The following is a 13,670-nucleotide window of genomic DNA, read 5'->3' as shown; positions in this document are numbered from 1 at the left end:
GGTAAAAATGTATAAAGAGCACCCTCCAGTTAGTGAGGTTGGGTTAACTTGCTCAAATCTGCTCAGTGAGCTTCATGGTGGAAAGGTTCTTCAGCATCCAAATACAACACTTTAGCAAACTCTGTAGCTAGAATATACAAAGTGGGACTTAGTTCACGATGGGTTCTTTGTTGTTTTTGGACCTGAAAGCATTGGTAAATCGTGTACCAAACATATGCTTTTCAACACCCTTTCCTTTGATTATTGCCTTTTTTCCTATTAGCCTTTGCCCATGAAATGGCATAATCGTTAACAAGTAGCAGCTTTCAGTTACTACTTGTATCCTATTATATGTAAAAATAAAAAGCTGAAATAAGATTTTCTACTGTGATATCTCCATTAAGTCATTCTTCTTTGAATAATACATTTCATGGTAGTGTTGCTTCTATTTAAAGCAAGGAGTTTGATCTTGGCTTTGATCTAAAGCTTTTGATCTTGAAAGGTTATTGTGGTAATAAAGAAAAGGGCAGGACAGTATCTTTTTAAAAACTAAAAGCAGTAAAGTTAAAGAGGTGGTCAAGATTTAGTGTGCTCTCATTTGACATACATTTATGTTGTGACATCTGTTTGTAAATGCATCTGAATTCTGTGTAGGAGAAAGTCTGCTTTGTCTGACTTTTCAGAAGTACAGATTTCTTTTTTGACCTTTCAGGGAATTCATAAATGCACATGTAATTTAAGTGTGCCAAGTATAATTATTCCAGAGTTATGTTCTTCTTTGCACATATAACTGGAAAATATGAAAGCACAGCCCTAAATGTGAAGTTTAAAAAGTCCAGCTCTTCGTTGCCGGTGACTTCCAGTGGTTTGAAGTTTTCCTTGAAGCCATCAGTTTAGCAAGCAAAGAACCTAGTGTTTTCATGAGTATCATGAGTCTAGACATGTTTACTTGGTAATGCAAAGTTCAGTTGCATTTACTCCCAAGTAAGTGTGCACAGTATAGGGTTGCAGCTTTAAAGCAAAGCACTGGCTTTGCTGATCTGAGGCCTGATGGAGGAGTCAGCTGTGGAATGCCCATGACTAATAGAAATGGCAGGATTCCAGTTGCAAAAAGCAAACTTAATGCTTGCTTTTAAGATGCACTTCAGAGTCTCCATGGGATTCATCTGATACAGTTCTGGATTCCATAGAGGTCAAGGAGGTATCTGGAGAGGGGAGTTTTGAATTATTATTTGCATTGCAATGTATTTTCAACAATAAGAAAGTTAGAAAGTTTGTGGTTAGAAACAATAAGAAAGTTAGAAATACTTCTGGTTGGAATTAGGGCTGATAATAGCTGCCTGATGATGGCAAATAATGCATTACAACAAGCATTCTAATACAAAATTGAATGGTATAATATGAAATATGTGGCTCTTGCTTTTCTCTTCTCCCTCTACTTCTGCAGCCTCTCTTTTTCCAATCTGTATTTTCAGCTTGTATCCGAAACATATTTATCTGTATACTTTATAGCAGGAAATGATTATTTTTCTCCAGCAATGTGAGATTAATTGAGCCGAGCTCAAGCGAGAAACCGTATTTCCCCTTTATGGGCGGAGAGCTGAAGTTGAGAGAGAGAGAGAGAGAGAGAGAGAGAGAGAGATTTGCCCCTGGTTAGCTGGCGAAGGCAGCGCTTGCTGACTGTTCGGGGATTTCTCTGTGTAGTTCGGCCCGGACCGCACAATTGTATTCCAGGCTTATCGCATGGACTCTGCTCAATCCTCGTGTGCATGCAAGACCCGACAACCTGTCGTCTGCACGCAGTTTTAGGGAAACTTCGGAGGGAAGAGGGTGGGCAGTTTGCTGGCAGTGAACGATTGCAAACCGAGCCTTTTACGCAAGGCAAGTGGAACTGGGCGCAGAGGAGACAGACAGACGGACGCTATAACATTTGAATAGTGACGTGAGCCGCGATTGCCGAGCTAGCTGCTCGAGAGTAAGTCCTCCCCCCCCCCCCTGTACCTTTTGGCGACGGGTTGAACAAAGCCGATCGCTCTCTGTATACCCTTAAGGCAAGCTCCTCCTCTCCTCTGATCTCGGAGGCTGGAACACGAAGCGGGAGGGGGGGTCCCTCCTTCCCTCGTAGGTGTTTCGTTTCCTAAGGAGGTCCCTTGTGTTGCGTTGCAAAAAGAGGCACGGCGGCACTTCGCTCTTTGCAGCCCGCGTATGCAATCGGGAAGGGGCGTCCATAGCCATCCCTTAACCCAAGCGAGAATGCTGCGCCCAGGGCGAACGCAACCAGATCCCAAACCGCGCGTGCAAATAGGAGGAAGACGCACCAAACGGAGCGCGGGGAAGTTGCTGGTCGAGTCAAGGTAGTTCTTTCTTGCGCGCCCGCCTCTCCCTCGTAGCGAAAAAGAAACGAGAAAGAGGTGGGCCAGGCTAGGACCTGGGAAATGTCTAGGTGAGAGGGACTAACTAGCCCGATCCCCGAGCTCTTTTGGTTTGCTGCGCGGAGGTAAATAAAGAAGCGGAGCGGTGAAAGTTTTTGCGCCAGATCTGGGAGCCTTCTCAAAGAATCTGTGCATCCGATCTCGGGGAATTTGGAGGCGAGGGGCAAGGAGAGAGCGGATCGCACCCCCCAAGCGAGCTGCCACCTAGAAAACCTCAGTAAACTTGCACTCTATTTGTCTTTCCCATCTAGCCTTTGCTGGAAGAGAGTCAGGCTTGGCAGGATTGTCGGCTAGCCCAGCAAGTGAACGAAGAGGTAACACGCTTATTTTGCTTAATAACAGTGTTTTCTAGGCTTACTGTTGTTTTTCCTATCCGTGCCTGCCTAGAGTCTTTGCTCTGTAATGTTCCCTTCAATTTATATAAAGAAGAGTGTCGCTTTAAAATCTGCTGCTCCTTTATATGAACTCTGATAATACAAGTATTCCTTAGCGAACCTATTATGTGAAGCTGAAGGTGTGAGAAATGGGCAGCGTTTTTTAATTTTTTGAAAAAGTGCAGCCAGACCCATAGACGCTACTTGGAAAGAAAGTCCATTAAGTCAGTGGCACTTGCTTCCCAGTAGTTGTTTTTAGAATGCTCTTAGAGTTTTGTGGCTATACAACAAACTGTTTTGACATAGCCTGGTCTTTTCTTTATGTTTCTAGTAAGAGTGCTACTGCTGTTGTCTGCATTTGAGCAACACACACAATTTACTGCATTAAGATGGGGGGGTGGGGGGTGGAATCCCTTTAGACCAGGCACAAATTACTAAATGGATTATCCAAGAGCATGATATTGCAGACTAGAAAAGTGCTTTTCACCCCCCCCTCCATTTTCCTCTTCTTTTCCTTTTCCGGTGAAGCAATGGAAAAATGTGTCTTGAGTCTGTTTATAGTTTCTTACTCATGCTGAATAGTTGTACTCAGGTTGCCTCTTCTTAAGAAAAGCTCTCATGATTTTGACCTGTAGGTTGCAAAATGGGTTCAAGTAAATCAGGGAGCCAGAAAAAGCAGCAAAAGGAAAAGGCGATGCGAAGAAGTTGGTTTCCAAAAGGTATGGGCTCCAAGCGGGCATCTATTCTATATAATAACCCAAGAAGTTAAAGACAGAAACTTTTAAACAAAACGCAAACAGTACAAGATAAACCAATAAGTCTGTGTAAGCGTTAGCTGGATGAAGTATCATTTTGTCTAGCAAGATTTCTATAGAATACTGTTTGATACACTGCATTCATACTCATTGTGCTGTCCTGGTAGAATGGAGAGCGTTTGAGATAGTTTTTAGAGAAAACGAGCACCTTCTCAGTAATTTGTTACTGGCTCTTTATACACCCAGGTAAAATGTTTCTGCCTTTGAGAACAAGTCTGGTCAATGTCTTAGCGATACAGAAATGAAGAATATAGCAAATAGGTACATTGCAGGTTTCAAAATAGACAGAAATAAATTATTGGTGGCTGCATGCATAGCTTTAAGGTGTTCAACAGGTTTGGTGCAACCCAGTCCTGCTTCTATGTAAGTCCAAATTAAAAAATAAAAATAATACAACTATTGTAAGCAGTTCTTAGCAGCTTGTTTAAGGAAAGCATGAAAGTTTTGCCTGGTGGGTACTTTATTACTGTTGTTTAGTCTGAATAACATTTCCTGTTTCAGCAAATAGTATTGCCACAAACACGTTGAGTTGTGCTATATGTTTGCCAGGATATTAGTTATGGATGCCCTAGTCCATGATTAGTTAAGCTGACATATTTGGATTTAAGGTGGTTTGCAGCACAATCCTGAGCATGTTTTACTCTGACGTAATCCCACCTTTTAGTGGGATTTACTCCCTAGTCCAAGCGCCATTGAAGTAAATGTAGCTGGCAGCCCCCTCCTAGACACATTTACATGTAAGTCTTACTGATTTTTCTGTGCACATAATATGCCTCTGCCTGATTTTCAGCAAACCCCATGTCCTCTGCAGACACCTGCACCATGGCCCAACTCACCCCATTCTGTAGGTTTCTCTGACCCTCAGGAGAAGCTGTTTTTTGGAGGGGGGCGGAGGCTGCCGGGGAAGGAGGGTCGAGAAAGACACTGCCTACTCACCCCTTCTGCCATTAGTTTTTTGGTCCCAAGCCAAAGACTGTGACTTAACTGTTTTGTGAATTGGGCTATTGTTGTACAGTGTAGATTGATGAGTAAGTATCTTGTCGTGTGTTGAATGGCTTAAAACAAAACTTCTTCTCAGAACACTTAGTAGTAAAAATCCAATGTTGAAACACACTAGAACTTCTGTAAAACTATTTTTTCTCTTTTAGAAAAAGGCTTTTGGGTTTTCTTCCTTTCTTCCTTTCTTCCTTATTATTTTGGAAGGATTAAAAAGGCAATGTGTTACTTTGCAGCCGGATGATTCATTGCTGGTTTTGTAGCCAAGTTCTTGCTGATAGTATGGCTGCCAACTCCTGGGTTATATTGCCTTAGTATGGGCATTACTGTATTCGACAAATGTTTGCGGATCGTACAGCTCCTTGTGGTGTAGTGGTGGGAGATGGACAATGGAAGAACTGAGGAAATGGATTATAGTTCAGTTTCATTTTTGTGATAAAAGATGTGAGGGAATGATCTTCTGATTCTCAATCAATTTGCTAATAATAAATTGCAGTCTGCCAGGATATTACATATTTAGCATGTACGCAGAAATGGATTCGTATTTCCAAGGCGGGGTTTAATTGCTTCAGCTGAAGGTTGCTTCTGCCTGCTGTCACTATAAACAAGTTTGTTTTCTAAGATACTGAAGTACAGATAAAATTAGTAAAATATTATAATTATTGCAGCGAATACTAACAAGAAGCAACTAATGCTTCGTCAAGTGCCAGAATCATTAATGTTACAGGTGATACTTCAACGCACTGTTGACTAATGGATATGCTCTTCTTTGTCACAAGAAAATTAAATGAAAATGTTCAGATTTTTTTGAATGCTGGAATTCGCACCAAATACCTGCTGCTGTTTTTAATGTTTGCATTAAGTGAAGTGACTTTGGAACCTAAAGTCCAAGAACTGAAGTGCATTGCCACTCAGACCCAGGAACAATCTTCCTGCTTTATTTAGGCGACAATCCTAAATCATCTTAACGTAGAAAAAGGCCCGTTTTATTCCGTGGGACTTAATTCCCAATTGATATTATTACAATTGCAACCTAAGGCATTCAGGTATTCCATGTGATTTGGTTGCCATTTTGTAAGCCAACTGCTTGAAATAGAAGGGTTTTTTAAATGGAATAATTTGTATTACACGCCAAGCACTGAGATTAAGGAGTATGCTCTCTCAACTTATTGTTGAGTGGCAATGCAGCATGATCTTTATTTCTTTATATAATATTTTTTATCCTGCTTTTCTCTCTGAAAACAGAGATGACAAAAATAGTTCTTGGATTTGTTTGTGTTTTGTTTTGTTTTTTAAAAAAGCATTACACTACACAAGGCCAGTACTAAAAAGAATCCATTGATTTGGGGGGTGAGAATTAGAAGAAAAATGGCCACAGAATATTAAAATTAATGTTCAAAGAAGAGCCATGACTAAGTGAAACAAATGAAGAAGCAGACAAATCAAAGGTTCACTGGAAAGGGAAAGTCTTCAGGCAGTGATGGGACCCTGGCAAAGTTCAGACACAAACTAATTTCCCCGTATATGGAATTCCACATGCTGGGTGCCGCAGTCATAAAGGTCCCACTCTCCCTGGCACATGCTGCTTTAAAACTCTTCCAGATTTATGGTGTGTAAAGGCAGTCATTTTTTTGTGGGGGATCCAGACAAGAAGCAGGTCAGAAAAATAGATTCAGGGCATTCAAAAAAAGATATTAGCAGTTAATATGGGCTCAACACAAATATAGCTGAAAGACTGAAGAGTGCTGGCCGTTTTTGCTGTAAAAGTCCTTTGTATTCTCTCTGACGTAACGCTCCCCATCGTGTGTCGTTCCATTATAATCACAACAAGATAATCACATTACCTGTACTGGATGAATTACTTTTGCCGTTACAGTGGTACCTCGGGTTAAGTACTTAATTCGTTCTGGAGGTCCGTACTTAACCTGAAACTGTTATTAACCTGAAGCACCACTTTAGCTAATGGGGCCTCTTGCTGGCGCCACGCCGCCGGAGCACAATTTCTGTTCTTATCCTGAAGCAAAGTTCTTAACCTGAAGCACTATTTCTGGGAGTCTGTAACCTGAAGCGTATGTAACCTGAAGCATATGTAACCCGAGGTACCACTGTACTAACCTGTGTGAGACACCATGAAATCAAAGTTGCCACCGATGCGCCTAGAGCATGAAGCCTCTTTATGTCAGGTAACTTTTCTTTCCATGGAGCAAAAGGTATTCCATTATGGAAATAGTTTTGCAAGAACTAGGTAAATTATGCTTTTCAACCATCGAAGTTCACTTTTGGATTTAAAACAAAGCCCTGAAGATATCAACCATTGGGCAGTGTCTGCCTAAATAGATGCAAAACCATGTAATGAACTGCTGTAAATAGAGACAAATTTTGCATAATTAGCTCGTTTACACTTCTTTATTTTGCTTCACTCCACTCAAAGTCCTGCCCCAGGATTTTGCTTATTTTTGCCTCTCACACAGATATTTAAATTCCCCCCTTTTACTTTCCCATTTCATTTGACTCCCCCCCCCAATTATTTTTAAAAACTTTCTTATATTTGTTGTGCCTTTTTCTTGCTTTTACTTCTCTAATCTAATATCACTATTTCTGCTTATTAATTCCCTTCCTCATCCCCTGTTGTCTCTTTAAATTTTTTTTCATACATATCCTGCTACTTCTGTCCTTCGCCCTTTAAATTTCTCTCCACAACTCATCATAGAGAAAAGTCTAGTACAGCTCTGAGGGCCTGTGTAGGCTGAGGAGGCAGCTTATAAAATTAATAGGTACATTAAAAAAAAAGTTAATCTAAAAATGCCAAGGGAGGAGCAAAAATTGAAATCAAATAAATGGTTGACAAATATATTTAAAACCCTCAGCGGTCAAATAAATTACCCATGTACAAAAGAGCTGTTATTAATGAATGTAAGAAAAGCATTCTAGGAAAGGGCTAATAGGTATATTATAAGATTAATGACCCTTGAAAGAACAACAAAGCTGTTTGGAACATGGAGGACTTCTTAATTTGTGCACTTAGTTGTCCTTTGACTTCATGAACAGTGGGATACGTGATTAGCCATCATATTAAAGAGGTTAACAAAATAAAAGGTATTTTCTCTGTGTGTAGAAATATGAAAGAGAAAGAATAGGAAGAATTAATATGCTATATATTTGATAGATATTGCATGTTACAGAGTATCCACATTCTGCACTGAACACCGTAGATTTTAAGGCATTTTACATCTAATCCATGTGGCATTTTGGTATACCATATTTACTTGAGTCTAATGTGCCATCGAATCTAATGCAAATCTCAACTTTCAGAACCTTGAAACCAAAAAAAGTGTTTGCTGGCAAATGTACGGTAAATGTACCATCAAATCTAGTGTGCACCTTAATTTTTGCAATGTAATTTGGCCAAAACAGGTGAGCATTAGATTAGAGTAAATGTGGTATTTCTTTTTTTAGACTAATAGTCTACGTATTGCATACATGTGATGCTGGTTAAATGTGTTGGCATTCAATAGTTTGTGTTTTGAAAAGCACGCTGTTTTTGGCTCATTAGTAAAATTATAGTGTGTAATAAAGCTGTTCAGAAACCCTTGGAGGAGAAGCTTACAGCAGGTATCTCAGTCATAGTTCAGAGCTATGGCATAGTCATCTTCTGAGGCATACCTAGGGGTTGGTGAAATGGGCCTTTGACAGGGACACAGGCCTGTATGTGTGTGTGCCTGTGCAGAATCAGCTATCAGACTATGAAGTACGATGTGTTTGTTGTGTGTGGCGATGTGCTGCTGCTATCGCAGCGAGAGCAAATACAGGAGACGTTTCCCGTTCTTCTCAAACCTCAGCACAAAGGCGTTCATTTTTTGTTGTTGTCTTCTTCCTTGCCTTGCCCTCACTTCACCCTCGCTTCAAGTCTTTGGACCTCATAAAATTAGCAATTTCTAATGTGGCTATTGCAATAAGCTGATTTTTTTCTGGAGGGCTGATACAGCTGTTTACCGAGGGTGCAAGGGAGCATAGGTATTCCTCTGGTCATCTTGACACCATATCTGTTCAGAATGCATTTCATGGCATTCTAAGTGCAGTTTCTTTCTCCTCTACTTAACAACAACAAACTTCTCTTCAGATCAGATAAAAGTCAAGGCTAAAGAGAGCCAGTGTGGTGTAGTGGTTAAGAGTGGTAGACTCGTATTCTGGTGAACCGGGTTCGCATCTCCGCTCCTCCACATGCAGCTGCTGGGTGACCTTGGGCTAGTCATACTTCTCTGAAGTCTCTCAGCCTCACTCACCTCACAGAGTGTTTGTTGTGGGGAAGGAAGGGAAAGGAGATTGTTAGTCGCTTTGAGACTCCTTCTGGTAGTGATAAAGCGGGATATCAAATCCAAACTCCTCCTCCTCCTCCTCCTCCTCCTCCTCCTCCTCCTCCTCCTCTTCTTCTTCTTCTTCTTCTTCTTCTTCCTCTTCCTCTTCCTCTTCCTCTTCCTCTTCCTCTTCCTCTTCCTCTTCTTCCTGATCTGGCAGCTTCCCATAGGTAGAGAGATTTTGACAAGGGGAAGCATTCAAAGATGCATCTCCTCATCTGTATTCTGAAGCTGTAGCCCTTTGGGGCATGTTCTGTGTTACACACACTGTGGTGTGTAGGTTGGTTTTGAGTTGCCCTTGGTTCCTTTACAGTTACTCTGATCAAATGAATGTGGAAGAACAAGGTGCTGTGTAAGTGTGTACATGAATAAAAGACTTAACACCAGATTCACAATATGTATGGATCTATAAGATTAAACGTAGGTGTTGTTTTTTGGTTCACTTCGTTTTAACTGTACCTGACTTTCTGTTGCAATTCAAGGTACATCGCACGGTTATAGCTCTTAAGAAAACAAGTCCCAAATTTATGTTGCACCTAATGGCATCATCAGCGAAACAATTTTGAACACCCTTTGGGGTATTATTGAAATACTTAGTTATTATATGTCCACATGCATGTATGTGCATACCTACATAAACACATAAATCTGAGATGGCCATTTTTTAAATTCAGAAAATACAAACCAGCATGGCCATGTGTTGGAAATAGCTTGAAGTTTACATAGAATTGCATCACTTAATTAGTGTGGTTCATTGCCAGCAGCCATTTCCCTCCTGCAAAGTGAAAGATTAAGGCCACCTAATGCAAAACACAAGTTTTCCAAAGAAATAAAGACAACAGAAGTGTTGTGTCTTTTATTTGAAGGAAAAATTAGCTGCACTGCTGCAGTACATCCTTTTTATTTGGTGGTTCCTCTCTTTGGAGACATTTTAATGAGTTACATTTATATAAGAACATGAAAAACTATTAATCTTATGCATGATTGTGCCTTAATACTATTACATATAAGCATGTTTCATATATGCAAATAGCTGTTCTAGGAGACCTAGTTTAGGGTAATGCCTTTAAGTCTAGAAGCACATTTGTTCTTTATAAAACTTCTAAGATGTTGCTGCCCCTTAGGCTGGTGTAGAGTTTCAAGTAAGTGGAGAAAAATAGAGAAGATGCCAGGAATAGGAAAGAACCACACATGGCCTCTGCAGAGGTCTTTAATTGGTCCTATAAGCTGCAAAGGTGAGAGAATGTGTTGCTAGCAGTGGGAAATTAATTCAGCCCAGCCATGAGTAGAACATTGCAGGCCATTCTGTAGGTAGGTTTGCCAGTACTGAGGCTATTCCAGAATTTTAGATTAAGTATGATTCTTCCTGTCTTAGCAAGACAGTGTGAGTTCAGGGCAGCCTTTCTCAACCTGTGGGTCCCCAGATGTTGTTGAACTACAACTCCCATCACCCCTAGCTAGCAAGGCCAGAGCTCAGGGATGATGGGAGTTGTAGTCCAACAACATCTGGGGACCCACAGATTGAGAACCGCAGGTTCAGGGCAATATGGTACCTGTAGTCTTGAGGACCAGGCTTTATGACTGATGTTCACGTCTCATCCATTACAACGCTTTTGAACTTACTTCAACAGGACGGCTATGATAGTGTGCAAATTATGTCCATACAGTGTCTGGAAGCAAGCTCAGTGTTATGAGCTGTATTCATGCTTCCTAATTTTTGTAACAACAACAACAACAACACAGCAGCAGCAGCAACAACAACAACAACAACAACAACAACAACAACAACAACAACAACTCCTTACGTCTTTTATTTAGTTGTATTCCAGTTTTAACCAAATGGCACTTTAGGAAGAGTAGCTTAAGATTAATTTCTACTGATACTTCCACGCTATCTTGATGTTGAATTTCCACTAAAAAGCAAATGAAAATTGATAGGAAGTACCTGCTGAAACATAGGACATTAGAAAGCTTACAGTGAGAACAAAGTAGTAAGCAGACCATTAAAAGCCTTAGTTTGGAATCATTCATAATTTTCATGTAAAACCTGGACACTTTCCTGAATCCATACACCAGTTCTTAGGAGATTTATCTGCTTCTGGGTATGAAGACGCTTAGGCCAGTGAAAAATCAAAGTTTTCCCTTTACGGCAGAGATGGGTAATGTTATTGGACTACACCTGCTATCACTCCAGCCCATTGGCCCTGCTGACTGGGCCTGGTGAAAGTTGAAGTTCAACAGTATCTGGAGAGCCACAAGGGTCTCCATCCTTGCTCTAAGGAATAGTGCCAAATTGAAACCAGAATAGATGCTATCAAGAGAATAGATGATAAGGGCAAAGGTCGAGTGGCAATTTTTGGAGAAAGGAGACTGGTTAAAAATAGGGTAACTTAGCGCTATACTCTGTTAAAATAAAAGTGTCGCACTCTCCTGGAAGCCAATATGCTACCTTTTGTTGTCCTTCCTTCCATGCTGTCTTAAATTAAGTCTGACTATAAAACCATGACTGTGGCATGTGATGGTTACCCCCAACTCAAATTTAAGAAGGTGTTCTTGAAAAGTGCCGTGGCAAGCCCATGCTGAGGGAGAGTGCTTCCAGAAATACATTGTTGTGGAGGCCTTGCTGCATCTGCTTAGAAGCCTTTCTACATGGTCCACATGTTTTCAAAATGCTAGCCTGTACTTTTTCTCCATTGAATCTCAGTTTACCCATTCCATGGAAAATCTGTTAAGCTATTTTACATCCACAGTCACACTGGTGTGAAAGCTCATTAGTGCATTTGTTTTGGTGGATAGTTTTTTTATGTGTGTGGTCTGTCACCACAACCCAGCCCTTTTGTTTCTGATGGCCCAAACAATGCAAGGGTTCCTATTTCTACTGAAATTTAACAACCGGCTTCAGAGGAATTGTTCTTTCAGGATCTCCACAGTACATCAGTGGTGAGGATAGCAAATGGCTGAATAACAATGACTATCTGAGCAGAATGCCAATCACATACACATAAAAACTGGATTTGAATGACCCGTTTGCAGTATAAACATTCCCTGCATAAACTCCTTTCCCAATTGTTGCTATGTGACACCATATTCCTGTGTTAATGGAACTAGTTAACTAGGTAAAGGTAAAGGGACCCCTGACTGTTAGGTCCAGTCGCAGATGACTCTGGGGTTGCAGCACTCATCTTGCTTTATTGGCTGAGGGAGCCGGCATGCAGCTTCCGGGTCACGTGGCCAGCATGACTAAGCCACTTCTGGCAAACCAGAGAAGTGCACGGAAACGCCGTTACCTTCCCGCCAGAGTGGTACCTATTTATCTACTTGCACTTGACGTGCTTTTGAACTGCTAGGTTGGCAGGAGCAGGGACCGAGCAACGGGAGCTCACCCATGTATTAACTTGAGCAGGAGTATCTCATATCCGTAAAAGAAAACATGCATTTCTTGCTGTTTATCTTCTTCCTTTTTGGGCTGTGGAAGTGGAGGCGGGTCCACCTGGGTCCAACTCTATCTCCCCTTCCTCAGTTGTCAGCCCTGCTGCCATTAATTCAGTGTAATCTCTGCCAGTTTACCATTCCCAGCTGTTTTGTGTTTAGAATCCATAAGTTGGAATGATTCATTAATTAAAACATCAGTAGGATATATATGGCTTATCCAATCATCAAACTTACATTGCTTATGTTTGCTGCATTATATCCCTTTTATCATAAATAATATCAATTCTATGTAGTATTGGGTAACACTGTTAAACTTTCCCACATTGTGGTTTTTCTTCCCCTGGGAAGGGAGGGTGAAAGGGTGATGACGAAAACATATTTTGGACTTCCAAGTTCTGTTGCGTATCTTGTACATCAGTTATTGCCTGCAAACATCCCACGTAGAAATTTGTTTGAAGTGTTCTTTTAAAATAGAGATGGTGCTGTTCCAGTGATTGAAAGTAGATTGTCTTTTCATTTGTTGCCTCTTGTCTATTGCAGATCAGGGAGCATTCTTATAATTATTTCTTAGATTTTCTTTAAAAATATATGTCCATTTTGATTTTCTCACGTACTGGGAAGCTGAAAAGCATTTAGCTCTCTATGTCTCTTGACTGATGTCAGAATCTCACATAAAGCAAAACTCCTGAGGTTGCTTTGTTGCAACCCTTTCTGCTTGAATCAGGAAGATCAGAAACAGTTCCTTCCTTACTTGTTTACATTCAATTACTGCTCCGTCCCGGATCTGTACTTTTATCTTCCCCCCTCCCTCAAATTCACGTCTGGTGTAATAGATTTGTGCATTAGATTATATTTTATGGGCAAGATCTGTGTTTACTGAGGTAACTTTATTGTAGAGAAAATAATGGCCTTGAAAGCAAAATGTGTGGGTCTTTAGTAAACATCTCATTAGTGGAGCGGCATTCTTTATCAAGCTCAGGGCAAGCTAGACATTACGTTATTCACGTAGCTTCCTTTTAAGTACAGGATTTTTCTTTTGCAAATAGGGGGCTGTGATTTGGATCGGGTCCCTAGCATGAGGAGAAAGAGGACTTTAGTCTCCTGTACTCACTGCACTCTTGATCTGAATTGAGCTCCCCACACCTGCTGTTTGGTGGGGGGAGGCAGGTTTCCATTTAATGTAATAGTAGGCATGGGGACAATTCTGATGCGGATCACACTGGAGCGGAAAGATAAAAAACTTTGCAACACTCCATGCCAGGGAACTCTCATGCCTGCTATAAACCC

General features: G+C 40.9%; 1 protein-coding gene across 15 annotated transcripts in view; it reads left to right on the top strand.

Annotated features, from left to right (window-relative positions):
• AOPEP (aminopeptidase O (putative)) overlaps positions 1 to 13,670 on the top strand; it is a 184,490-nt gene that overhangs the window by 99,074 nt on the left and 71,746 nt on the right. For 8 of the 15 annotated variants that reach the window (XM_083576779.1, XM_083576783.1, XM_083576782.1 and 5 more), the window contains 2 exons: positions 2,663 to 2,725; positions 3,421 to 3,504. The exons of 3 other annotated variants lie outside the window; for them this stretch is intronic. In XM_083576779.1, the coding sequence (XP_083432905.1) occupies positions 2,663 to 2,725; positions 3,421 to 3,504 (147 nt within the window). The remainder of the gene's footprint in view (positions 1 to 2,662; positions 2,726 to 3,420; positions 3,505 to 13,670) is intronic. 4 more of the 15 variants (XM_083576771.1, XM_083576770.1, XM_083576772.1 and 1 more) reach the window with 1 other exon arrangement.

This window comes from Podarcis filfolensis (genome assembly GCF_964270895.1).
Source record: "Podarcis filfolensis genome assembly, chromosome: 11".
NCBI classification, from domain to species: Eukaryota; Metazoa; Chordata; class Lepidosauria; order Squamata; family Lacertidae; genus Podarcis; species Podarcis filfolensis.
The sequence above is the reverse complement of the archived record's forward strand: the minus strand, read 5'-3'. Positions and strand labels throughout refer to the sequence as shown.